We start from the raw sequence: 25,836 nt of genomic DNA on the forward strand, positions 1-25,836 counted from the left end.
ACACCCTTTATGACCTAGTTTCACAAGCATCACTTTCTGCCACATTCTCTTCGTTCAAGGAGCAAAGAATCATTTCTCCTTTGGGGAGTCTCATGCCCTGGAAGTAGCATCGAAGGTAGTACTGGAAAATACGGTGTGCCACACTCAGCAAGGCATCAGTCTCTGTGAAGTAAATTATACTGAGACATCAGTGACTTCATAAAGAAAGGGCATGAATAACCCCTAACCACAAATAATGGCAAGAAGTATCTGTGGAGGCATCTTGGCAAGAGGCTTCTAATGTTCCATGCCTACTCCCTCCCCCTTCCTTCCTTCCTTCCTTCCTTCCTTCCTTCCTTCCTTCCTTCCTTCCTTCCTTCCTTTCTTTCTTTCCTTCCTTCCTTCCTTCCTTCTTCTTTCCTTCTTTCAACAGAGTACTGGCCTTGCCTCACCTAGAAAAACAATGCCAGTGAGGTCCTAAGGAGCCCGTTCTGCAGGAGCGCACGTGAGAACTCTTAGAGAAACAGGGGCAAGTGCAATTTCCCCAGAGAACCCTAAAGCTTCCTGTTTCCCTTCAGCCTCACATCTGTGCGCCCTAAGCTGGCTTTGGATTTCTCTTTAGCTGGACTTCATTGGCAGGTGCAGCAGGAGGATGTGGGGCGTCCCCTAGATACAACTGCCAAGAGGCTTTTAAGTCTACCTCATTCCCGGCCTCCCTTTTTGTACTTTCTAGAACTCCTCTTGGTGCCCTCTCTACCCACACCCTCGTGCCCTTTCTGCTGTGCACTCACCTTGCAGCAGACCGATGGATTTGGATGCCCCACCTCCATCTGCACCACACCTGAGCTCTGGGGGAGCTCTTCACTGCCGCGTCCTGGGCACTGCGTCTTAGGCCTTGGCTGTCATTTGGAAGCGAAGTCTCTTCCCTCTTAAAGCATTGCCAGAATACAGAGGGGAGAGCTGTCCTTTCCTGGGCTCGAGTCCTTTGTAGAGGCTAAAATGGCACCTGATAGGCAGCTCTGTCTTCCTCCTGTGAATGGAGTTGACTAGACCCCTCTCACTCAGTGGATTTGCTAGAGGAGCTTCATCTGGTGTTATACTAACGACCTCAAGAATTCACCTTATGCTAGACCTTTTAGGTCCATGATAGTGTTACTGTCACCTGTGTGGCCAGTGAGCTCTGCACTCCAGCCAGCAAGAAGTGGGAAAGAGAGGCGGTGGTCACACATTTTCCCCTTAAAGGCGGGAGCCAGGTGTCACTCATCACCTTTTCTCACCCCAGCAACCTCACATCTGGGGAGGCTGGGAAAGGTCTTTATCCTGGGAGGCTGTGTGCCCAACTACAAGCCAATGGTTCTTTTACTAAAAAGAGAAGGGAGCGTGGGTGTTGGGGAAAATGAGCAGGTTCAGCCATTCCACCTTCCACAAGAGCCTTCTCTGATTTCCTCCAACAAGAAAGAGGCTTCTCTGACTTCCCAGACCCCACAGTTCTTTCTGGTTTCTACCTTGCCCACTTTCCCTGTGTTGCAAGTTGCAGCTCTCCTTCTGTTTAGTGTATTAGAAACATACAAGCTTTGTCTCTACCTTACTATACCCTAGGGAATTGTGTGTATTGAGTACTCAGTCTTTGTTCAATAAGGTTAATTTCCCTGAACCTCCAATTCCTCAGTTCTAAAGGGGGACTTAATATAAGCTTGGAGGTGCATCACATTCTCTGCAGAGGGAGAACTCACTGCTAAGAAAGCAGCACCAAACCATTCATGAGGGATCCACCCCCATAACCCAGACACTTCCCACTAGTCCCCACCTCCCAACACCTCCACATTGGGAATTAGATTTCAACATGAGCTTTAGTGGGGACAAACAAACCACTTCCAAACCACAGCACACGTGTGAGTGAGATCATTCAGCATTCGTCTTTCTGCCTGGCTTATTTCACTGAGCACAAGTCCTCCAGGTTTATCCATTAGGTTGCAAATGCCAGGATTTCCTCTTTTCTAGCCAGTCATTGTTAACCAGAATGTGCACCAGAGTCACCTGAAGAGGTTTTGCAGAAAAGGAGCCTATATCCTCCTCACTGTCCCCAACAAATACCAATTCTCCTGCCTGAAGTGGGCCCAGTGTCTGTATCAGCAGCGCGCACATATGCACAACAGTTCAGTGGACTCCCCTGCAAACCACCGTAAATCTCACTAGGCAAATATGAAATCATAGTAGTGGCCGGCTTTTCATCCGGTTCTCTCAAACAACCTGGAAAATGTCACCTCATCCCAAACTCGCATCTGAACATCCGCCTCCTGGCTGCCACAGCGACTGGAAAATGACAGACCCTGGAGGTCTGGCTTCCTTCCTTTGTCTTCTCTTCACTGACCTCCGCAGGCTTCTGAGCTTCTGCACTGCCAAAGCTTCTGAGGCTGTGAGACAGACGCAGAGGGGAAGGGGACGCTAGAGGCGGCTGTCAAGCCCCTAGCTTTGAAGATCAGGACTCAAGAACACACAGTAGGACTAGGGCTCAAGTCCAGGGCACCAGGACTCCTGAATTCATTTTTCACTGAGCGCTGCTCTCCATACTCCGGGATGCACCACGCGAAGATTCCTCTTCATTGGCCTTTCTCGCCTTGAGCGCAAAGTGATTTTGTCCTACTGGCTATGACCTTGATGCTGTTTGGCAGGAATGAGTAACACTTCAAATAATGGCACTGGCCTCTTCAAGGTATAGTGACAAGAAATGAAAAAAAAAAAACAAAAACACACAGCCCGGATCCTACCTGGGGCTGAAGCTCTGGATACAACTTTTGGCATCTTCGAGAGAGGCAGCCATTGACCACCGACTGTCCCCGGATGTATCTTTCTTTTCTGATGCGAAAATAGCCCCCCAGCAGGACAGGGAAGGTGAAGAAAAGATGTATTCTCCATTTTTTCCGAGTTAATTGTACTTGCTCAGAAAGCCAAGCGATTCATTTTGCTCCAAGTCAGGAGTCCATGCAATTAATTTCGTTGATGAAATAGGGTTTCTTCTTCTGCAAAACTCTGCTTCTAAACTATATTTGGTGCATGGCATTTAAGCCAACTGCCTCATTAAGCTGGAATTCTGCAGAAAAATGTTTGCAGAATAGGGACATTTGGAATTAATGCTAAAATGTCAAGGTTTCTTCTGCCCAGCTCTTTTTTACCCCTTAGTCTCTTATACTTCATTATCACGTTAATGAACAACTAACGTACAGGAAAATAAAAATGGCAAGGAGCGATGTGTTCAAGGACACTGAGGGAAAATAAACTAAAGCTGCCCTAGTTTTGCACGGCCAGCATTTTGACGTGGCAGAGGTTCTTCAAACGTGCCACCGTCTCGATGTGGGATGACATTGAGAGGAACTACCCTCTGCCATCACACACACCAGATACCTGTCATCCTGAACCCGATGACCCGATGGTCGCTAAGTTCCGTTCTTTTATTTTATTTTATTTTATTTTATTTTATTATTTTTTTGAGACCAAGTCTCACTCTGTCACCCAGGCTGGAGTGCAGTGGCAAGATCTTGGCTCACTGCAACCTCTGCCTCCCAGGTTCGAGTGATGATTCTCCTGCCTCAGCCTCCCAAGTAGCTGGGATTGCAGGTGTGTGCCACCATGCCCAGCTAATTTTTGTATTTTTAGTAGAGACAGGGTTTCACCATGTTGACCGGGATGGTGTCAAACGCCTGACCTCAAGTGATCCGCCCACCTCGGCCTCCCAAAGGGCTGGGATTAAAGATGTGTCTCTAAGTTTCCTTCTAACCATTACATTTGATAATCTGTAAAGATGGTTTTGCTCTATTTCTCTGAAGGGTGAATTGAGCTTCATGGAAACACTCTGGCATTTGTTGATGAGATCAATGGAAATAGAATATTCTCAGCCCAGCCTCATGGCCAGCCTTCACCCACATTTTTTTCAGTTTCTTGTCCCAACAAGCATGACCCACTTTGGCCTGTGCTGGTCAGAACCAAGCAGTAGCACTTCCTTTAGCTCAGAGAGCAAGTCTAGAAATAAGATACAAACCACCTTGGGTGGAAATGAGGGGTGACCCTTGCCCACCTCGCCTGGTGGCCTCTTGTGGAACCTACGGGGTAGGAATGAAAGTGGCCTGATGTTGCACTTGGCCAATGATTTATCATCCTCTGGCCTCAGAAAAGATTGCTTTGGGTTCAGAGGAGAGAAAGAAATGAGTTGTCTCTTCAGGGGTTTTGTTGTTATTGTTGTGTGTTTGTTTCTGTCCAAAGCTGCTTCATTTTTAAAGCCCTTGTTGCAGCAGCCATTTTTCTGTTTTGGATTTTCCCGAGTTGGCTGTGAATTAATGTCCCATGGAAACCACTGCAGGGCTCCTCTGCTGATTTCTGTGGGCTCTGCACCTTCTCCCTCTGCGCTGTGAATTCTGCTCACTCCCGGGGACTGTACTCCAGCCTCATTGGCCCCTTTCTTGTGGCCCTGCAGTGCAGACGTGATTGAGCACAATCACCCACAAATTGCATGGCAAATGGTGCCTGTTTTTTCCAGCAGACCATCTGCTGGAGTCAATTACTCACCACTGCAAGCGAGCAAACCGGGCAGATCCGGTGACTCTGCATAAAGTCACTTCTGAGTCACCTCATCCCAAACTCGCACCTGAACATCCACCTCCTGACTGCCAAAGCAACTGGAAAATTACAGACCCTGGAGGTCTGGCTTCCTTCCTTTGTCTTCTCCTCACTGACCTCCTCAGGCTTCTGAGCTTCTCGGCACTGCCAAAGCTTCTGAGGCTGCGAGACAGACGCAGAGGGGAAGGGGACGCTAGAGGCAGCCGTTGAGCCCCTAGCTTTGAAGATCAGGACTCAAGAACACACAGCAGGACTAGGGCTCAAGTCCAGGGCACCAGGGCTCCTGAATTCATTTTTCACAGAGCCCTGCTCTCCATACTCCGGGATGCACCAGGGGACAGGAGGTCAGACCCACCACAGGCTTTGTATTTCGGGAGACTCCACCGAGTTGTTCTGGAGTCTGCGGCAGACTCGGCACTACCTTTGGTGGGGGGCTCTCTGCTGGAGAGTCTGACCAAGGCAAGATGAGGAAGACTCGTGTGACAGGGGAGCACGGTTCAATGAGGTGCAGCATCCCCCTCAGTGCCACACCAGGTGCCACAGATATCTGGGGGGGGGGGCAGGCGGGCACATCTCACCCCCAGCCCCACTGCCCTCAGAGCCTGGCTCCTGCTCCCACCCCAGGAGAAGCATGGGCAGCGTGCCTGCTTCAGGCCTCTGGGCTTGGCTGTGAAATGCCACCGTGGATGATACCGACCCAGTGCTAAGCCTCCCTTCATGAATCCTCCTCCCGGCCAGCTGGTCTCCTCCTGCTGCCTCCCCGCGGGACCTGGGAGGCTGCTAATGTGGGCTGCTTCTTCCTTATCTGGGACTGTGCCCTCCTGTGGGCAGTCAGCCCTCGGCTTCCTTCCAATTTACGTTGTTCTGTTGTATTCGATGCCCTCATTTTGTTTCTGCAAAGTGTTTTCAAGCTCCTTAATCACCTTTCTACACTACAGGTACATAGAGCAGATTTGTGGTACACACCTAATAATAACCAGTTGAATGGGACTCATAAATTATTTTAATCATTATTTTAGAAACAAATCTAGAGGGAATTAGTTTCACGATATATAGACCCTGTACAAGGCAGAACCCCTTGACCCAAGAGCTGTTCACAATGAAATGGGTTCTCTGACTGGTTACACTTGGGAAGTGTATCCTCCCAATGTGTTGAAAAAAATGCTGTAGAATTTTCCCCTCTAGAATAGAGATCACACCCTACAAAACTCGTCTGTCGTTAAAACTCTAACCAGGACACTGATGGGCTAGGAAAGAATAATGGGTGTTTCTGGTTGAAGCCCAAGAGAATCAGTCTTTCATTTCAGTCCTTCTGAAGATGGATCCATTTTGGTTTTCTACCATGCATAGTGAGCTTGTACCCTTCTTGTAAGAAGCCATACATAGTGAGCTTGCACCCTTTGTGTACTGCAAGATGCATGCTGGGCCTTTGGACTCATTATCTGAGGAGGGAGCTCTGTGTGTGCGTTAATCCCTGGCCTGCTTTTGGGGGACTCAGCCTCTGCCAGAGCTCACTTTCTCATTTGGTTCCATCTGCATGGGACATGCTTCCATGTGAATTTACTTTCTCCAGTGCTGTTTTTCTAATCATACTAAAGTAATAATCAACAATAGTCCAATCATAGTTCAACTCAAAAGTACATGTTGGGCTCATAGTGTTCAAATGTGTACAAAGGAAAAAAAAAACATTTCCGGATGATTAGCATCTGTTTGGTTGAGCTTTGGTTAATGAGGTTTTCCTGTGCTGGACTTAGTCATCAGCATCAGACATTTCTTGAGCCCCCAAGAAATATAAGCATGTGCAGGACACAGTGAAGATTCCTCAAAGATTGTAGCAGATAAGGGATTCTGCAGGGACTCATTTCTTTCCTGGCCACCTCATGTTCCTGCGTGTGCAGCTCCGATTTCCACTCACTTGTAACTATTCACATTTCTCTACTCTGTTTTCCCTTAGAGGAGATTTTGAAGACACACATCGCACATTGGTGGTCTCCGGACGGCACGAGACTCGCCTACGCCACCATCAATGATTCCCGTGTCCCTCTCATGGAGCTCCCAACTTACACCGGCTCCATCTACCCCACCGTGAAGCCCTACCACTATCCCAAGGTAGGCAAAGGGACACTGCACAGCAAATTCTTTAAATTATTCATGAGCACCCCAGCCCTGCTCACTCAGTGTGCAGACGTGATCATCAGACGTGTATATGAGCAAAGCAGTTAACAAAAGAAAGATTAATCATGTCTCATTACATTGCATTACATTCCCACCTCTGTTGAGCTGAGTCATTGGCAGGTTTACTTCTTTTAGACAATCGAACTACTGTTCATCACCTGACTGAACTTCACTGAACCAAAATACATAGGGTACCTCCCCTCACCACTCCCCAGTGATGAAAGTGCACCTGACCTCTCTCACGCATCTTATTTCTACTTTGCGCTTGGCCTCTGGGAGGGCAGAAAGACTTCCATCTGCCCCTGGTCCCCTGGGTCTGGGCAAGGCTGTTTTGCACGTGGTCACTGCTACAGGCTAAATGTTTGTGTTCTTGCCAAATTCACACATTAAAATCCTAACCCCCAAGGTGTTGGTATTAGGAGGGAGATCACTGGGAGGTGACAAGACATGGAGGGCAGAGCCTTCATGATTGGGATTTGTGCCCTTACGGATTTGTCTGTTTTCGTGCTGCTGATTAAGACATACCCAAGACTAGGCAATTTAGGAAAGAAAGGTTTATTGGACTCACAGTTCCACGTGGCTGGGGAGATCTCACGATCATGTCGGAAGGTAAAAGGCATGTCTTACATGGCGGCAGACAAGAGGAGAGAGCTTGTGCAGGGAAACTCACCTTTTTAAAACCATCAGATCTTGTGAGACTTATTCACTATCAGGAGAACAGCATGGGAAAGACCTGCTCCCATGATTCAGTTACCTCCCACCGGGTCCCTCCCACAACACATGGGAATTCAAGATGAGATTTGGGTGGGGACACAGCCAAACCATATCACCTTATAAAAGAGACCCCAGAGAGACCCTCCCTATTTCCACCACATGACGATACAGCAAGAAAGCATCCTCTGTGAACCAGAAATTGGGCTCTCACCAGATACTGAACCAGCTAGCACCTTGATCTTGGACTTCCAGTCCCCGGAGCTGTGAGAGATGCATTGCTATTGTTTGTGAGCCACTCAGTTTATGGTATTTTTTATAGCAGCCTAGAGGGACCAAGACAGTCATGTTCTGACCCAATGAGCTGGTAGAACAGCAAGTCTCCAGTGGCTGGGAGGGAATATTGGGGGAAGCAGGGACATCCAAATCTCGCTTTGTTACCAAATCAAAGCATCCCAGCATGAGTGGAGGGCCTGATGCTAAAACCTCCACAGCCATTCAGCTGGAGAGAGGTCAGTGCCCGAGTGTGGACACAGCTCCCATAGACACGCAGGGTCTGCCATGCTGGCCTCTGGCTTCACTAGACTTCTCCAAGACCCCTGGGCTGGATGGAGGTGAGCAGTTTCCTGCCTGCACCCTGCCTGGTGACTGGAGGCTCACTTCCTGCCATGAGCTGCCTCTGCCAGGGGGCATTTAAACCTCTGCATCCTAGCCCACCAGAGAGCTCTGAAAGCTGATGGTATGTGCCTGCTCTGCCATAATCACCCCCACAGACCTGCTGGCTTACAGTTTACAGCAAGAGGATTGATAACATATAAGGCAGATACATGAGGCCAGTAAGGTTCCCAGAGTGACAGCCTAGAGAAAGGAAACACCTGGTGTCTTAGCTCCAGCTGCCACAACGAAATAACACAGACCTAAGCAGCTTAAACAGCAGGAATTTCTTTCTCATAGTTGTGGAGGCTGGAAGTCCAAGATTAGGGTTCCAGCTGATTTGGTTCCTGGTGAGGGCTCTCTTCCTGGCTTGCAGACAGCCACCTTCTTCCCATGTCTTCACATGAAAGGGCAAGAGAGGGTTCTGGTGTCTCTTCCTCTCCTTTTATGGACACGAATCTCATCACAAGGGTGCCACCCTCATGACCTTATCTAACCTCAATCACCTCCCAAAGACCTTACTTCCAAATAGCATCACACTGGGGGTTAGGGCCGCACTGTATGAATTGAGGGACATATTCAGTCCATACACCTGGTAATACAGGCTCTTTTCAACAGCCTTTGATCAACATGGCCAACATCCAAGGGAGCCCCAGAAGGAAGAAGCACAAGGCTCTCGTGGCCATAGCCTTCCTTTCTGCCTTTTCGGATTCTGAGAGCATCTGGACGTTAACATGTGTGGATTTGCCTTTGACAGAATTCCTTCACTCCTTTTTCAGCTAACCTTGATTGGTCTTAGTCTGTAGCATGTGGAAGGGTCCAGGATTTTAGCTGGAAGCATGGTTAAATAGAGAAAAGTGTACTGGACTGATGCTAGTTCCTTCTAACCCTTCTACGTTTCTTACCAGCTGTTCACAGCCACCCCACCCACCAGAAGAGCTGGTGACTGTCTGACCTTCATCTGACCTGGAGATGAATTGTTCCCATGATTGTCTTTTTGTGGGAGTTTCCCCAATCTAGGAGTGATAACCTGGAATCCAGTAGGGTGCCCTTGATTTTACAGTGAACCCTCAGACAGGTGCTCTGAAGCTGGGATTATGAAATCCCAGATTACTCAAGATTTGGGGTTTCATATTTTAATAGAAAATCAACATATTCTGGCTGACAGAATTCAGATGCTCCTTGCCCCAGTCCCACCCACTCCTCAGAGGCATGAATAGGCAAGCCTGCCTGACATGCCCTGTCGTGGGCCTGATAGCCTCTGTAAACCTGAACGTCTTCTGCAGGATGGAAGTGAGAGCATCAGACAAGACCCTGAAGTCCCCCTGAAGAAGAAACTCCACATCTCTCCCCAGACCCATACTTGTCCCCCAGAGAGTGGGGAGCAGGGAAGCAGAATAGTGCCCCAGTTCCTTTTTGAAGGAATTAATCTCTCCCCACGCTGAGCATGGCCACAGCTCCTCAATGTCCATCATTTGCTCACCTCCAACTTTCCCCTTCCTGGCATCCAATCCATCTTTTCTCCTCCACTCCTCTTCTTGTCTTCTCTTTTAAGCAAGGGGTTCAGTACTTGCTTGACATTGCCAAACCGGGCAGTTGGTTGGAATGGGAAGTGGGTGGGATTCTAGAAAAGCAAGAATCAGCCCACTTAACCCTTTGTCCTTTTGAAAACCCTACACATGAACCATCTGTTCTTCACATTAATTCTACTCCTTAATATGGAGGAATCTCCTGGGAAAGGCTTTGCAGAGCCGAAGTTCACTCTTGCATGAGGCTGCTTGTTCATATCTCTGCCCCTTTTTAATTCCCAGGCTGGAAGTGAGAACCCCAGCATTTCCCTACACGTTATTGGCTTAAATGGACCCACCCATGATCTGGAGATGATGCCACCTGATGATCCACGGATGAGGTTTGCTTCCTTCTATTATGTTACTGAAAAAAAAAAAAGAAAACGAAGGTGAATGTTCAATGTACATGGTCTCTTCTGGATCAGATTTATCTTACAACAAATTTAAACATCCAAGAAAAAGGTACCTTTCCTAAAGATTTCCTCACTGTTTTATGATTCCATTTTCTAGGAAAAGAATACCATTCACCAAGTACTATTATTTCTTATCTTAGGTCAGGTGCAGGTTATCCTCCCGGGAGCTGGGCTCCTCTGGGAGGGGCATGACTGGGCCCCAGGCATGCCTCAGGGGGACACCAGAGGAAATGATGCAGTCTTCCCAAGACAGTCCATGGAATCTGACCTTCCGTAAATGGTGCTCTATTTTTAGAGCATTTTTTAGAGCATGGAGCAACTTGCCAGTGGCAAATCCTATTCTCATAAATTTGGTAAGGTCCCAACCCTGTGGAAGGTATTAACAATGTCATTGAGTTATTATTATTAGCATCTGATTGTGGTCAATTTTTTTCTAAAAACAACTGATTTAGAATTGAAGTGAAGTGATCTAAATATCAGTTTAGTATTTTCCCCAAATTCAAGCAGCCTGTGGACTGATTATACTTCCAGAGTCCAGCTATACCATCATCAGCCTTCTCTCTGTCAAGAATATTGATGGGAGACTCAAAAAGAGAAGGGGATTTTAGCAGTGCTAAGACCCACTCATACATAGATTCTGAAATTTCATGAATGGCACTATTTAAACCAAGAATAACTCATTCTGAGGCTCAGCAAAGACCCAACCCATATTTTGCTGTACCTCTGGCCTGGGCCTTTATTATTACATTCAAAACGCCATGTTACTACTAGCTTCTGGCACTTTCTGGAAGGGCAGGAATTGAGGTCTCGGGTCTAGCTCGGGGATGAATGCTCTGGCACCTGGTGACTCTGGACCTCTCTGAATGATGTGCTTGTGTCCTGCAGTGGCTCCAATGCCACCTTTGCCCTACACCCCGAGCTCCTGCACAGAAGCCCGAGACCTCTGCAGAATTCTACTGAGGTTCCTTCCCCTCGTCTTTCTTCAATGAAACTTATAATGTTGTAAGATCCCCAGGCGGACAGATGAAGCCCAGAAGCCCAGTGCTCTAGGAAGGGTGAGGCACTGCCTGTCCCTCTTAGCCCTGCATGGGTCTTCTTCCCAACATGGGAGGACCTGAGTCTCCAAAGTGTTAATGAACCTAGCCCCCAGCAGCTGGTCCCAGGGATGACCGACCACTGGGTCGTCAGCCCAAGACATGCGCTGGTTCGGAGAGGTGAATTGATTTGGCTGGTGATATTTTTGCTGAGATTTTTTTTTAAAGTTCAGAGGATTGCTTTGGCTTTTCTCCTGAAGTTCCATATTTTTTATTGTTTTCCTTTCAGCCCCTATCCCTGCCAAGCCTCCTGGGGCCTGGTCCAGCAAACTCACTGAATTAATATGGAAAGTCACCTGGAAAATTTCAGCCATCTGTTTGAGTTAATTGAAAATCTCGTTTAGTCAATTTGGTGCTGCTGTTTCCACAGGCTTGATTAGCTTCAAGGACAATGAAAAATTAGCGTAGCCAGGACTTGAAGCCTGGATGCTGGGCTTCAGGTTTTCTGGTTAGTCTCATTTCCTAAGCTCAGTGCAATAATGCGTTTTATACGTAATACTAATTCGTAGCATGTAAATGTCACACTTTCTCATACTGCTCCTCTATCACACATCTTTGAGAGTTTTAAAAAGTCAGCACAGATATATCAGAAATCCCAGACTCAATGTAGCGCAGATGTTTAGTATTTGCCGGCCATTTGCCTGAGCACTGGGAATTTGGTGGCAAATGAAGTTCACAGTGGGGAGGGGACCCTGGATCCTGAAGAAGTTGTTACTAGCAAGTAAATCCCTGCAGGTGTGAGAAGGGCTGGTGGAGACGTGTGGAAGAGGAGGCCACCTGGTCTGGAGGGTGGCAGTGTCACGGCTGAGGTCAGAGTTTCTGCATGTCCATGCTAGTGACATTTGGGGCTCAGCAATTCTGTGATGTAGGGGACAGTCCTGTGTACCATAGAGCATTAGGCAGCATCCCTGGCCTTACCTGTGAGATGCTGTAATATTCGCCTTTTCCCCCTCCAGTTGTGACCGTCACAAATGTCTCCAGCCATTTCCCAGTGTCCCCAGATTGAGGACTACTGGTTTCAAGTGAAGGTTCACTAGCCAACTGCCTGGGTTCGAGTTCTGGTTCTGTGGACTCTGTCAAGTTACTCAGCCTCCCTGATTCAGTTTCCTCATCTGTAAAATGGAGATAATTTTAATAATAAACATGTTAACTCTTGTGGACAGTTATGAAAGTTAGATGAGATAAGGCACGGATCATAGGGCTGGCTCCTCTGATCGTTCTGTCTTGTGGCTATAAGTACCCCTTCTATGTGGACACCTCTCACCTGTGTACCTCAGCCTGCCCTGGGTCAGGACTCTAGGTTCAAAAAGCCAACCACCCAACCAGCATCGCTACTGGGCGTGGTCACCATGTAATTTTTAAATGGTCAAATTGTGATTCTCAGACAAAATCAATCGACATGTGTCCAAGATTTTATTTAACTCATTAATTAATAAGGGAGTCAGTGAGCTCTTAAAAAGAGGCCATAGAACCGTCGAGAAGCCAATTGTATAGAGGCAACTGAAGAAGGACATCCTAGGGTGAGTCTGCTGGGTTAGTCAGCCATCCGGGAGAGATGCCTACCCCAGCAGGGTTGAAACTGCCCCTGTAATTGGAAATCAAGCCCAGCATTGCACTGGAGGAGGGCCCAGTGATCCCATCTGTCTCTTTACCACCTTCAGATCCATTTGCTGATACTGTCTACACAGCACCTCAGGCCAAACCCAGTCAAAGCCAAGCTCCCACTCTCCTCGTCTACACCTGCTCCCTGCAGTCTCCCCATCATGGTCCAGGGCAACTCCACCTTGCAGGGTCCCAGGCCTCCTTTACGTCCCTCTATGCTGGGGATCCTCTTGGCAGGTGCCTGGCATCAGCCTGCAACCCCTTGCCACTCCCCACTCCTCCTGGCCTGGCCCACCAGCACTGCCGCCTCCTGCCCCACCCACTGCTGACACAGCAGCCAGAGTAAAACTTTAAATGACATCAGGCCATGTACCCGCTATTCTCAGACATCTAGTAGCTTCTATTTCTCTCCAAGTAAAGGCCAGACTTCCTACCGTGGCCTCAGAAGCCCCCATGATAGATAGATAGATAAATAGAAAGATAGATAGATGATAGATAGATAGATAGATAGATAGATAGATAGATAGATGATAGATAGATAGATAGATAGATAGATAGATAGATAGATAGATAGATAGGCCATGCACACCCTTTCTATCTCCCCTCACATCGGCTGGGTCACTCCCATATGAGGATCTGCCCAGAGGCTCCCCTCTGCCCAGAGAGCCCCTCCCCACTTAGGTCCTGATCAAATACATGGCTCCCACAGTGACTTCCCTGATAACCACATTTCACACGGCAGCCCCACCCCGCTTTCATTTTCTTCCTTCTATTCATCCCAATGGGATTTTTAGGTACTTTTTAAATGGTTTCATTTTCATTTTCCCGCCTGCCACCTAGAACAGGAAGTTGTTGAGGCAGGGATGTTAGTTCCTGTGGGGTGGGCGCTGGCTCCAGTTCTGCAACAGGGCTCTGGAACCTTGGCTGGATGGATGCCTTGGCTTCAGCATTAGCCAGTAAAATCTCATTTGCATGGGATTCTTGAAGCTTGAGATGTCTTCAGTTGTGCTGGTACCTTTTTAAGAACCAAAACTTATTCGTTATTTAGCCATGGATGACATCTTGCCCTCTCAAGCACAGGATGCTAAAGGAACTAACTAAAACTAAGACACCTCATCTGCAGAGGGACACAAAAGGAATGAACCCTAAGCCATGCCCCTGAGCACCTAGGAAGGGATAGATGCAGAGGTTTCTGGAAGCCTACAGCTTATTTCAGCAGGCTAGCTTACAAACCAAGAGGAAGGCAGAAAGCATTTCATGTATGTGCTATCTAACCTTTATGCCACCCATTTTCAATTTGTTTTTCTTGTTTGCTTGTTAACTAGATTGACTTCTCCAATGGTTCTTAGATGCAGGGAGAGTTAAGTCTGCACTTTCAAATCTTTGCATTGGCAAGCACGTATCATCATCCATGTGGCACGTGCTGTGTGAGGCCCTTGGGTGATGAAGACACGTGGCCTCTCCCAACGGGAGCTCACATTCCGAGAGGCCTGGACAGCTTGTAGCCAGGGGCTGCAATGAAGTGTGGCAGGAGCCACACCTAGGAGCAGAGGTGCCCCTTGTGGGGTGAGTGGGAAGTGTTCAGGATGGTTTTGCAGACCTCAGAAGGATCCCAGGCGAAATTGGAGGCCCTCTTGGGAAACGGCTCTGTTTTTTTTTTTTTTTTTTTTTTTGAGACGGAGTCTTGCTCTGTCACCCAGGCTGGAGTGCTGTGGCCGGATCTCAGCTCACTGCAAGCTCCGCCTCCCGGGTTCCCGCCATTCTCCTGCCTCAGCCTCCCGAGTAGCTGGGACTACAGGCGCCCGCCACCTCGCCCGGCTAGTTTTTTTTTTGTATTTTTTAGTAGAGACGGGGTTTCACCGTGTTCGCCAGGATGGTCTCGATCTCCTGACCTCGTGATCCGCCCGTCTCGGCCTCCCAAAGTGCTGGGATTACAGGCTTGAGCCACCGCGCCCGGCGGGAAACGGCTCTGTTAAAGAGAAGTAAGAGCGGTGGGCCTGGAGCAGAGCTCAGCCTTCCTCGAGCTAACACAGGGACCCAGGCCTTGTTAAGCTGAACCTGACCAGGAAAGAGTAAACACAGTCTATCCTGTGGGTGGAAAAAAATAAATGCAAATCGCTGTGCTGTGGTTCCTATGCTTTCACACGGAAACCCAGCTGCACTGATAAAACAAATGTGCTTATTTTTTGCCGGTTTCCTCCGGCCTTTCCTGAGCAGTTGAGCTGTGTGTTGAATTAAGATGCGGCAGATAGCCAGCACTATCATTCTGAAGACATGTTGCCCTGTGCTGATATGTGCTGTTATTTGCCTCCAAAGATCCTGTTCGGTTGCAGCGCAGCTGCTCTTCTCCTGATTCCCTGGCAAGTAGAGGTGGTAAAGGGCTCCCAGAACCCAAGACACAAAACCAACCATGTCCCTGATGCACCTGTGCGCAGGTGCGGAGGCTCACTCCTCCACCACCCATGGCCCATGAAAGGCTCAGAGGCCTCTCACTTTCATTTTCTTTTAGTTGTTTGTTTTGATCCCAAGCACCAAGGATTTAGATGCTGTGCAGCTCCTGGCACAGGAGCATGGTTGGTCCATGCAGGCCTCTCTCATTTTATTGATTTGCTCTTTTTCAACGTTAGTCCCTACTCCCATGCCCTCGCCACCTCATAGGCACCTATTTCAAATGCTTAGAGGACCCTTGTTCCTCTGTGTTTTTGTAAAGCCTGTATTGTTGCTCGGGTATGTGCACGCTTACTTACATAAATGGCATTGTGATAGAGATGTAGATAAGCTATAGGATAGAAACAGAGCTCCAGACACAGATGTCTGTTTCCTCCTGTTTTCCTCTGAGCACCATATGAAGACCCAGCACACCCACGTGTATTTGACCAGCCCACAGCTTCTAACTGCACACAGTGACGCCAGATGCCCCCAGCTCCAGGGCAGCTTACACACTCATAGCCTCCTCTGCCTCCAGGCTTCTCCCCAACATGCACTGCCCATGACACCTCCATGCTGACCCAGATGCGAAACTCAGCCTTCTCTCTTCCCAATTTATACCAAACATGGTATGTGCACAAGCCTTGGGAAAGCTGAGGGTCATCAAAGCCATGAAAACATCACAGAACAGTAGAGTTCTCACACCTAATGGCTTGAGTACCACCCCCCCAAAAACCACCACCATCATCACCACCACCTCTTCCCCAACCTTCACCACCTATACAACCTCCACCACTACCTCCACCACCTCCACCACCTCCACAACCTCTACAACTTCCAACACCACCACCTTCACCACCTATACAACCTCCACCACCACCAGCTCCACAACCTTTACAACTTCCAACACTACAACTTTCACCACCAGCTCCATCACCACCACCACCCACAACCTCTACAACTTCCACCACCAGCTCCACCATCACCTCCACAACCACCACCACTATCACCAACACTCGTGCCATCACCTCCACCACCACCATCACCTCCATCACCTCCACAACCTCTACCACCAGCACCCCACCATCACCTCCATCACCACCACCACAACTACCCCCACCATCACCTCCATCACCTCCACAACTTCTATAACTTCCACCACTGGCTCCACCATCACCTCCATAACCACCACCACTATCACCACCACTCGTGCCATCACCTCCACTACCACCATCACCTCCATCACCTCCACAACCTCTACCAACCCCACCCCCACCCCCACCATCACCTCCACCACCACCACCACCACCACCATCACCACTATCACCACCAATCCATCATCACCTCCAGCACCACCACAACTATCACCACCACCCCCACCATCACCTCCACTACCTCTGCCACATCCATCACCTCCACAACTTCTACCACCACCAGGTCCACCATCACCTCCACCACCTCCATCATCTCCACAACCTCTACCACCACCAGCTCCACCATCAACTCCACCACCTCCATCATCTCCACAACCCCTACTGCCACCACCCCCACCACCACCTCCACCACCACCACCACCACCACTATCACCACCACCCCCACCATCACCACCCCCCCCACCATCGCCTCCACCACCACCACCATCATCACTTCTACTTCCACCACCACCACTGTCACCCCTCACTTGGTCCCAGTTGCTCTCCCTTCTGAGGTCTCCTCTGCCTCCTTCCCTATCATAAACAAGCTCTCCTGCCTCACATTTACAATATCAATAACCTCTCACATTTACAATGACCTGACTTGCCTGTGGTTGCACTTCTAATTAGCAGTAGAACCAGAACTTGAACACGAGTCTCCCATCACCACAGCCTTTGCTCAGTATTGTTTAAGAGCTGTCGCGCCTACTGCATTTCCCCTTGTGCTTGAACTTTCTTGTGGCACAAACCTCGTTTGGAGGGTTTGCTGGCAAAGCCTCTGTTCTTCCTGCTTTCCTCCCTCAGGGTGTGGCCCATCTGGATGCTGGGGTTGTTCAGACATCCTCAGGTGATTCCTAAGTGTGGCCAAGGCAGAGAAGCCCTTCTCAGCAGCAGCATTTCACAAATTATAGATAAGCCCAACCCCCCGTCCCACCCCATCCCTGAATCTGCCATCTTACCTAAACATTGTCCTAATCTCTCTTTTGTCTGGGAAGATATATTGTTTTATCCGAATTTGTCTTCCAATTTTTTTGGAAGTGGTCTGGGTGTAAATTACAATTGCATAAATGTGCTCTGTTCCCCTCAGCTGTAGTCCTATCTCTGTTTCCACCTTGTGTGTTAAAGAAATCATCTGGGTACCTAAATACTCAAATGGATTCATCTTAGGGGGCACCAGTTCAAGGAGACTGGCTCCAGCAGACAGCTTTGTTTACAGCCTTATGTTTACAGCATCAGACCAGGGCAGGGTCTTTGTTGTTCATTAGGGTGAAAAGCCATTCCCAGTGACTAGGGTGACGGAGAGGCTCCAGACTAGAGAAATGCCAGATCTTTACTGATGCGCTGAAAAGGAAATTCACAAAGTTCCTGTTGATCATGGGATCATTAATAAAAATATCCAGTGCTGTAGGAGGCTGGAAATCTGAGTCACAGCTGTCAGAATAATAAGTTTCTGGTGAATAAAGTATGTTTTACATTGTCATGGCCTGTGTTTGAAAGGGCAGCTGGATTGTTCTGAAGACACTGTAAATGCAGGGAATGATTGACTGTTTGGCAGGCTTACAACGAGCAGGAGGCATCAGAAAAATAAAATGGGATTCTGCCTCTCCATCCTCATCAATAAAACACCTCTGTTAGCCATATCTTCCAGCTAGCAAAACAGTCTTGACATCTGAAATTGTCAGTAAAACACTGAAACACTGGACAAGGTTTGCCAAGGCAGAGTCACTGGGCTGGTGAGCCAGTGCTGGTAAACTCCAAGGGTGTAAGTGACATCTGCAGTTTCTTGCCATGGACCACTGCTAGCAAATTCAGTACATGGATTTCATGGCATCTGCAGGAAAATAAGACTTGGCAAAATTTACCTAGCATCATGTTTTTAAATGTGTTAACATGCATTGAGGCATGAGCAAATATTGAAGAGACAGGTTGAGTCCATGGATAGGTAGGTGAGTGATGAATAGATGGATGGGTGATGCTTGGTTGGGTGGAGGGATGGATTATGAATGGATAAATGCATGATGGATGGGTAGAGGGATAGATAGATGAATAGGTGGATCAATGGATAATGAATGGATGGGTGGATGAATAGATGGATGATGGATGAGCCGATGGTTGGATGATGGGTGGGTGGATGAATAGAGGGATGATGAGTATATGGATGGGTGGATGGATGGATGATGGATAGTTGGATGAATTAATGGATAGAGGGATGATGGGTGGATGGGTGGATAGATGAGTAAAGGGATAAATGGTTGATGGATATATGGATGGGTGAGAGGAATGAACAGTAGATGGATGGATGGATGGATGGATGGATGGATGGATGGACAGACAGACTGATGGACAAATAGATAGATGGGTGCTGAGTGTGTGAAAATGAATGGCTGGGAAAAGGACAACATGGCTTTACCCCCACCACTCCTATTCACTGGATCTCTTCATGTTCAATGTATTCAATTGTTGAAAAAGGATGCCACAGTCCCTAAGGTGTGTTCTCTGTGACGCCCTCTCGCTTCCTTCTCCCTCATCCTGACAGCTGGCCCTGCATTATAGCCAGCCCTTGAGATGGAAGGGAAGGGCAGCATGGTCTGCTCCTACATGGGAAGTGAAATTATGGAAACGGACATCAAATAGTAATTTGTCTTAAGTCGTCACTTTTCTGTTTTGTAGAGTGCACTCTGCCTGCAGATGTTTTCATGCAACCGCATGTCTGCCCAAGAGCATACTCAAATGTGGAACTGTACACTTTAGTAGAGCAGCACTTGGTATTTAGGATCATTTCAGTTTGCTCAAGGGTGCCCTCTATTAAAGCACATCATCTTTTAAAATGTCCTCTCTCATAACATTTGTGTGCCCCTGCTCAATCCATGGGGTAAACCTTGCTAAAAATACCAGAGTTAACTGTGGGCCCTTTATTTCATGAGATAAACTGGCTTTGTTCCCCTCGCCCTTTACTGCCACACAACTGTCTGAACAGTTTCCAGGATTTGGAACACAAAGAAGTATCACAGCACATTAATCCCTGTGACAGAGACAATGCTCTATTAATATTTTATGGCAAACAAATGGGCTAATAAAAAATTCATATGCTTCTCACCAGGAAGAGTCACTATATTCTGATTTGAAGGCACCTTTGGCCAGGGATTCATGGAATGTAATAACGTTTTCTCAGCCAGGCTGTGCCGTTGCACATGCTCCCCTACATAATCCATGGCAGTCCCCACCCTGTGCTGAAGTTAGTGGTTTGCCCATCTTTGCACTGTCAGCACCTGGAACCGTGTCTCCCACATGCCAAGCCCTGACCAGATGCGCTTGGATGTATCAGTGCATTGGTAGGCAGATATAGTGCTTTAGAATAAAGAGAGATTTGGTAGCATTTCTTCCAGGAATCCTTGCTTCCTGTTAATATTTTGGTATCATGCTCTTTTTAAAATGGAATTTTGATGATTATTAAAATATGACCATCTATTTTCTGTGATTATCAAAATGCTTCAATATCTCTCTTCATCTTGACAATCAAATAGATTATTGTGTCTTTCAGCACCCAGCTCCAGCCTTGTGTTAAAAAATGATTCCACTTCAAATCCTATTTTCTCCTCTCCTTTAACTGCTACCAAATCTGTCTTTATTCTGAAGCACTTTACCTGCCTATCAATACATTTACCCATTCAAATAACATTTAGTAAGGGCAGATTTGGGAATGGAGATCTATAGTTAAATAGCGCTTGGAGTTATTCTCCTGTGGTCGCCCACTGCCAGACAGGGGATCGCTCATCTCCAGTCAGTAGTTCTCCACTTGAGCGTGCATTGGAATCACCCGGGGCCTTGTTAAGGCAGGAACTGCTTGTCCCCACCCCCAGAGTTTCAGATTCAGTGGGTCTAGGGTGAAGCCTGGGAGTTTGCCTTTCTTTTTCTTGTTATTTATTTATTTACTTATTTATTTTTGAGTCGGAGTCTTGCTCTGTCGCCCAGGTGGGAGTACAGTGGCATGATCTTGGCTTACTGTAACCTCCGCCTCCCGGGTTCAAGCAATTCTCCTGCCTCAGCCTCCCGAGTAGCTGGGATTACAGGCAACTGCCACCACGCCAGGCTAATTTTTACATTTTTAATAGCGATGGGGTTTCACCATGCTGGCCAGGCTGGTCTCGAATTCCTGACCTCAGGAAATCCACCCACCTCGGACTCCGAAAGTTCTAGGACATGCGGTTCCTAACACCTTCCCAGGTGCTACTGGTACAGGAACCACACTATCAGAACCTGACTTGCCTCATTAGAGATGGAGGTAAAGACTGTTTCTACCATCTGCTTCTTCCCCTAGTGGCATGGACTTTGCCTGACTTTGCCACAAAGGCCTCGCATCCTCGTAGCTGTCCTGCTCTCCCTGGGTGGCCTGACCTCCCTGGACGAGGGTGACAACACTGCCTGTGATTACAGCGAAATCAGGACAGCTCACACAGGACAGGGGCAGGGTCTTCTCTCGTCTCTGCCCATGCTTCCTTCCAGGCAGCAGTGCCTTCTGAGAACAGTCATGGTGGTGCCAATGATGTCCATGTACGACACGGGATGTGTCACCCATGCAGACACCAATAGGTTTACAGGGAGTGGCATGAGTCAGTGGGGTGTGGCACTATTGCGGCCCCCTCAGCAGCGGGCAGCCATTCCCGCAGCACAGGAGTCTGTTCTCCCTCCACTTCCCTTTGTGAGGCATCGATGCCTCCCAGCCGTCGGACCTGTTCTCATGACTGTGGCCTATGTTGACATTGAGTGTTCTGGCATTATAACGTTCCTCCAGAGTCTCCCTCTGATCAGTGCTTCCCTTTGTCCCCTCGACAGACAGTCTTACTCAGGGCATGGGAATGTGACAGGCATCTGCAGGTCCCACGTCTTGGGACAGAACACACATGAGTAGAAGCCCTTCCTTCTTCTTGCTGTTTGTCTCAAGGAACTCCCTGCCTGGTCAACCCAGGACTATGAGGAAGAGTTGTAAGGCCTGGACCATGTGAGGGAGGCAGCAGGAATCAGAAGGGCTGGAAGAGGGCACAGGACAGGCTGACAAACATGGCTTTCTTGGAGGCTATCGGGTCGGAGACGGCTCTTCTCTGCCCTATTTTCGTCATTTTCTATAGGGGCAAAGACACCTGGGGAACTGCACAAGGAAAGGGGAGTTTTCGGCTCCAGCTTGAGCCACTGGGACTTTCCTGCTTGGAGAAGGTTGCTGCAAGGGGCCCTGTGTGTTTCATTGCCTGTGAGCCTCATGCCCAACATGGAACCTCCTGCATGGCACGAACAGTGCATATCCAAGCTCTGACAGCAGCCTCTGGGGAGGGCATTGAGCTACAACTTGCACTATGAACACACCGTTCTCCTGTGACAAGAGGCCCTCATAGGGAGAGAGGCCTAGGACAAGAGTGAGCCAGACCTCGTCCCCAGCTGTGGGGACACTTGCCTGAGGAAAACCTTACCAAGCCCCTACCCTTCTATAAAATTCAGAAGTCACAGAAGCTTCTCCAAGCAAAGCCCACAGACAGCTTAGCACACCAGAGCCTTTAACACTCAAGCAGTTTTCTGAGAAACACTTCACTGTTAAATCAAAGCAATGTACTTGTTCCTTCGTTTTTTTTCAAAAGGACAGGAAAAAAATGAACACTCAGTGTGCTGATGTAGATTCTAGTTAGAGGGCTGTCTGGTTTTCACTTGGTGAGAAAGCCAACTCAGGTCTTGGTCTCTGTTGAGAATATACATGAGACCCTTACCTGTCCCAAGTTCATGGGGTCAGCCACCACCATGCCCATCACAGTCAGGCAGGGATGACTCTGGAGAGCTCCATCCAGGCTCCCTGAACAAAAAGAGCAAACTCTCAGGTCTGCAGCAGATTCTCTGTGTCCTATCACCAGTTCCCTACCTCAGTCCATACACCAGTGTAATCTGATCTTGCCACCTTCATGAAGACTTAATCATTTCCATCCCCTTATCAGATGAATGGGTGGGCATTATTAATTAAATATCCTGCTGCTTCTGTGCCCTTTCCTGCCTTCTTTTCTTTGAATTAAATTTATTTCCTGAGGAGCTTGAAAAAAAAAAAATCTCATTCTTATGAACTTGTTCTGACTGGAAGCATCTAGAGCAGCTGTGATCAGGTGTGTGGGGAAGGACATCTCCACCCTGTACCAGTGAGAGCTAGCCAATAGGTTCAGCCTCATTCAGAGGCACTGAAATATGTCTCCATGGCACCATGGGTTTATTCATTGTTGTTGTTAAGTTTTATTTAGTTTTAACTTTGCTTTTCTTTTTTATCAAAGTATTGCATATTAGTGCTTAAAAATAAAATAATATGGAAGAGTCTATAGTGAAAAACAACAGTCTCTTCCCTCTCCTTGTAACCCATCCAACCCCAGCTTTTCACTCTTTTTACACTTTCTCCTGACATATACCATCATATATGGTAAATCACTAAGCAATATGCACATTTCACTGTTTTTAAATGAATTTTTGTCTCATTTATTGTCTTCTTATGACAGATAAGAATTCAGAACTCTTACTTTCCTACCTATTCTACCTCTTCCATTTATATGTGGATTTTATTCTCTATGTCAGTTACCTTTTTACACTTAAATAATATTACAAGTTTTTTCATGTTACATTAACTACAGAGAGGAATTCTTACCTCCCCAATTTGTAAACTGAGATTAGTCTCCCTCCCTTTCCTACAAGTCCCTTTCCTGTCCCTACCACACAGCAACTTCTGCATCTTTGTTTTTACTTTTGCATCATTGAGGTTGATGGCATTTACACTCTGTCCTGTAATCAAAACTAAACCTTCCTTACTTTTCCATAGGTTGATTCTAAAAGATTAAAATCAATAAATAGCATTTACTTTGTCATAAGTAAGTGATTATCTTTCATGATAGAGCTAAGGAATGCCCTGTGATTGCAATTCTTTTTATTTCACTTTTTGTTTTCCTGGAGTTTTAAATTGCTTTTGTTTTTTACCTGAAATATTTAATTGTATTACCTCCTCTCTCTCCTTTTTTCAAATTCTTTCAGTTATTCTGTTGCATTGCCCTTTTCCCCAAATCTGTGTCTCTGAGTGCCATGCATAGCCCTGGTATTGTCTGGACTACTCTTTCCAACCTCTACACTAAGGCCATCCTGGGACCTCCCCACATTACTCCCTCATGTTGGGGCAACTGTCTCCTGGATCTCATAGATCACATGATTTACTCCCTCTTTTGTCTGGAGTGCATTCTCTGGATGATCTACTAAGAAAGGAGTGAAGGAAGTAAATTTTCTGAATTCTTGAATTCTCTTTTTTCACACGTTTAAAATTTTAGCTGTATGTAGAATTGTAGTGTTTTTATTAGCTCTTTATTCGTCAAAGCTAGACGTATAGGTGTAGGTCCATTGCTTCCAGCATTTTGAGATGCTAAAGATAAACCTGATGTTGGTCTGTGATATGGTTTGGCTATGTCCCCACCCAAATCTCATCTTGAATTGTAGTTCCCATAACCTCCAAGTGTTGTGGGAGGGACCTTGTGGGAGGTAATTGAATCATGGGGGCAGTTACCCCCATGCTGTTCTCTTGATAGTGAATGAGTTCTCATGTGATCCAATGGTTTTATAAGGGGCTTTTTCCCCTTTCCTGGCCTCTTCTCCCTGCCACCATAGGAAGAAGGACAGATTTGCTTTCCCTTCCACCATCATTGTAAGTTTCCTGAGGCTTCTCCAACCCTGCAGAACTGTGAGTCAATTAAACCTCTTTCCTTTATAAATTACCCAGTCCCAGGCCGTTCTTTATAACAGCATGAGAATAAACTAATACAATCTGATACTTGCTCCTCTGCAAATCACCTTTTCTCTTTCCAAAAGCTTTTTGAATTTTGAAATAATATATCTATGTATGTGTTTTCTTTTCATTTATCACCATTTCATCCACAGACTTTCAATTGTTCCTTCTGTTTGAACTGCATTTCTGAGTCTCATACGATGCTTTGCCCGGAGCTCTGAGTCCCCACAAATCTCTCTGAGGTTCGAGCTCTGCAGGTGTCCAGGTTGCTGTGCCCTCCAGCCTGACTCATCCCTCATGACCCTTCTATCTACTTTCTGTCTTCCAGAAATATGAAATCTCTCAGCCCTCCCCTGTTGTCTTTATTATTGTAGATACATTTTATTTCTTTATTATCATTGCAATTAGGTTTCTGGAGGGAAAGCAAACTAACGCGATACATCTGCTACCTTAAATTGGAGACTTCCAGTGTTTTCTTAATAACCATCTTCTTGTTTAAAAAGTAACCTATGCAGTATAGAAAATAATAATCCCTTGTCATTGCACATCACACTACCCATAAGTAACTACTGTGAGAAATCTGATAAATTATCCTTTGAGATTTCTTTTCTGGAAATATATATTTATCCTTCATTTATTTGGGTTTTTAAAAAATGATTAAGCATTTTCTCAACACCATCGATCGTGGAAGTCTTCCTTTCCCTACTGATTTGGAGTGACATCTTTATAAAGTATAAAATTATCATACAAACCAGTGTGCATTAAGGATGCCCGTCCACTACTGATGGTTGCATCAGTCAGATGTCAGGTGGTTCCAGAAATATGCTTATTATTAGCAACTTTTAAAAATAAATCTCCTTTCCCTATGCTTCCTTTTTAAAACCACCTATCCATTTCTTCTTATATGCAAACTTCAGAATTATTTTATTTGATGCTCTACTGAAAAGAAATTCATTGGTTCACTATTAAAATTAAATTCATTTCTTTAACCAATATTAAGTATTTACCATGTGTGAAGCCCTATCTATGGTGCTAAAAATATAGAAATGAATAAGGTGAGTATGGTCTCTGCTGTTATGAAGCTTAAATATAATAAATTCAATTCTTTCCAAACTGATCACCGTTTTAAAAACTTTACCATGTCTTTTCTCTTATTCCAGAAATGTAAGTGTTTCTATTCCTTTTTCCTAAATAATATCCTTTTATTTCATCATGTGTAATTCTGCCACCTTTTGTTTTTAGCCTTCTTTTTGCAATTTACTAAATGCTTATGATTCTACAAACTATTTGCCCAGTATTTCTTTATATTATTTTTATCACTTAATTTGAATTTATAATCAAATTGATAGTAGTTTAGAACTAGCTAGGATGAACTGATTTTAGAGATTACTTTTTTTTTACATGTTGAGTTTCTAATTTTGAGCCATTAATTTTGAGTTACCTTCCTAAGTCAGTGTAGAATATATTCAAGTAAAAGATAAGGCCAGGCACAGTGGCTCACACCTATAATCCCAGCAGTTTGGGAGGCCGAGGCTGGAGGATCAGTTGAAGTCAGGAGTTTGAGGCCCACCTGGCCAACAAGGCAAAACCCCGTCTCTACTAAAAATACAAAAATAAGCCAGGCGT

General features: G+C 46.6%; 1 protein-coding gene across 9 annotated transcripts in view; it reads left to right on the top strand.

The window, feature by feature from the left end:
• Positions 1-25,836, top strand: part of DPP6 (dipeptidyl peptidase like 6) — a 1,162,044-nt gene that overhangs the window by 1,028,356 nt on the left and 107,852 nt on the right. For all 9 annotated transcript variants that reach the window (XR_003118544.1, XM_025379256.1, XM_025379255.1 and 6 more), the window contains 2 exons: positions 6,545-6,699; positions 9,942-10,039. Coding sequence is in view for 8 of the 9 variants with exons in the window: in XM_025379256.1 (XP_025235041.1) it covers positions 6,545-6,699; positions 9,942-10,039 (253 nt within the window). In the remaining variant the exon portion in view is untranslated. The remainder of the gene's footprint in view (positions 1-6,544; positions 6,700-9,941; positions 10,040-25,836) is intronic.

The sequence above is a fragment of the Theropithecus gelada genome, chromosome 3 (assembly GCF_003255815.1).
Source record: "Theropithecus gelada isolate Dixy chromosome 3, Tgel_1.0, whole genome shotgun sequence".
Classification (NCBI taxonomy): domain Eukaryota; kingdom Metazoa; phylum Chordata; class Mammalia; order Primates; family Cercopithecidae; genus Theropithecus; species Theropithecus gelada.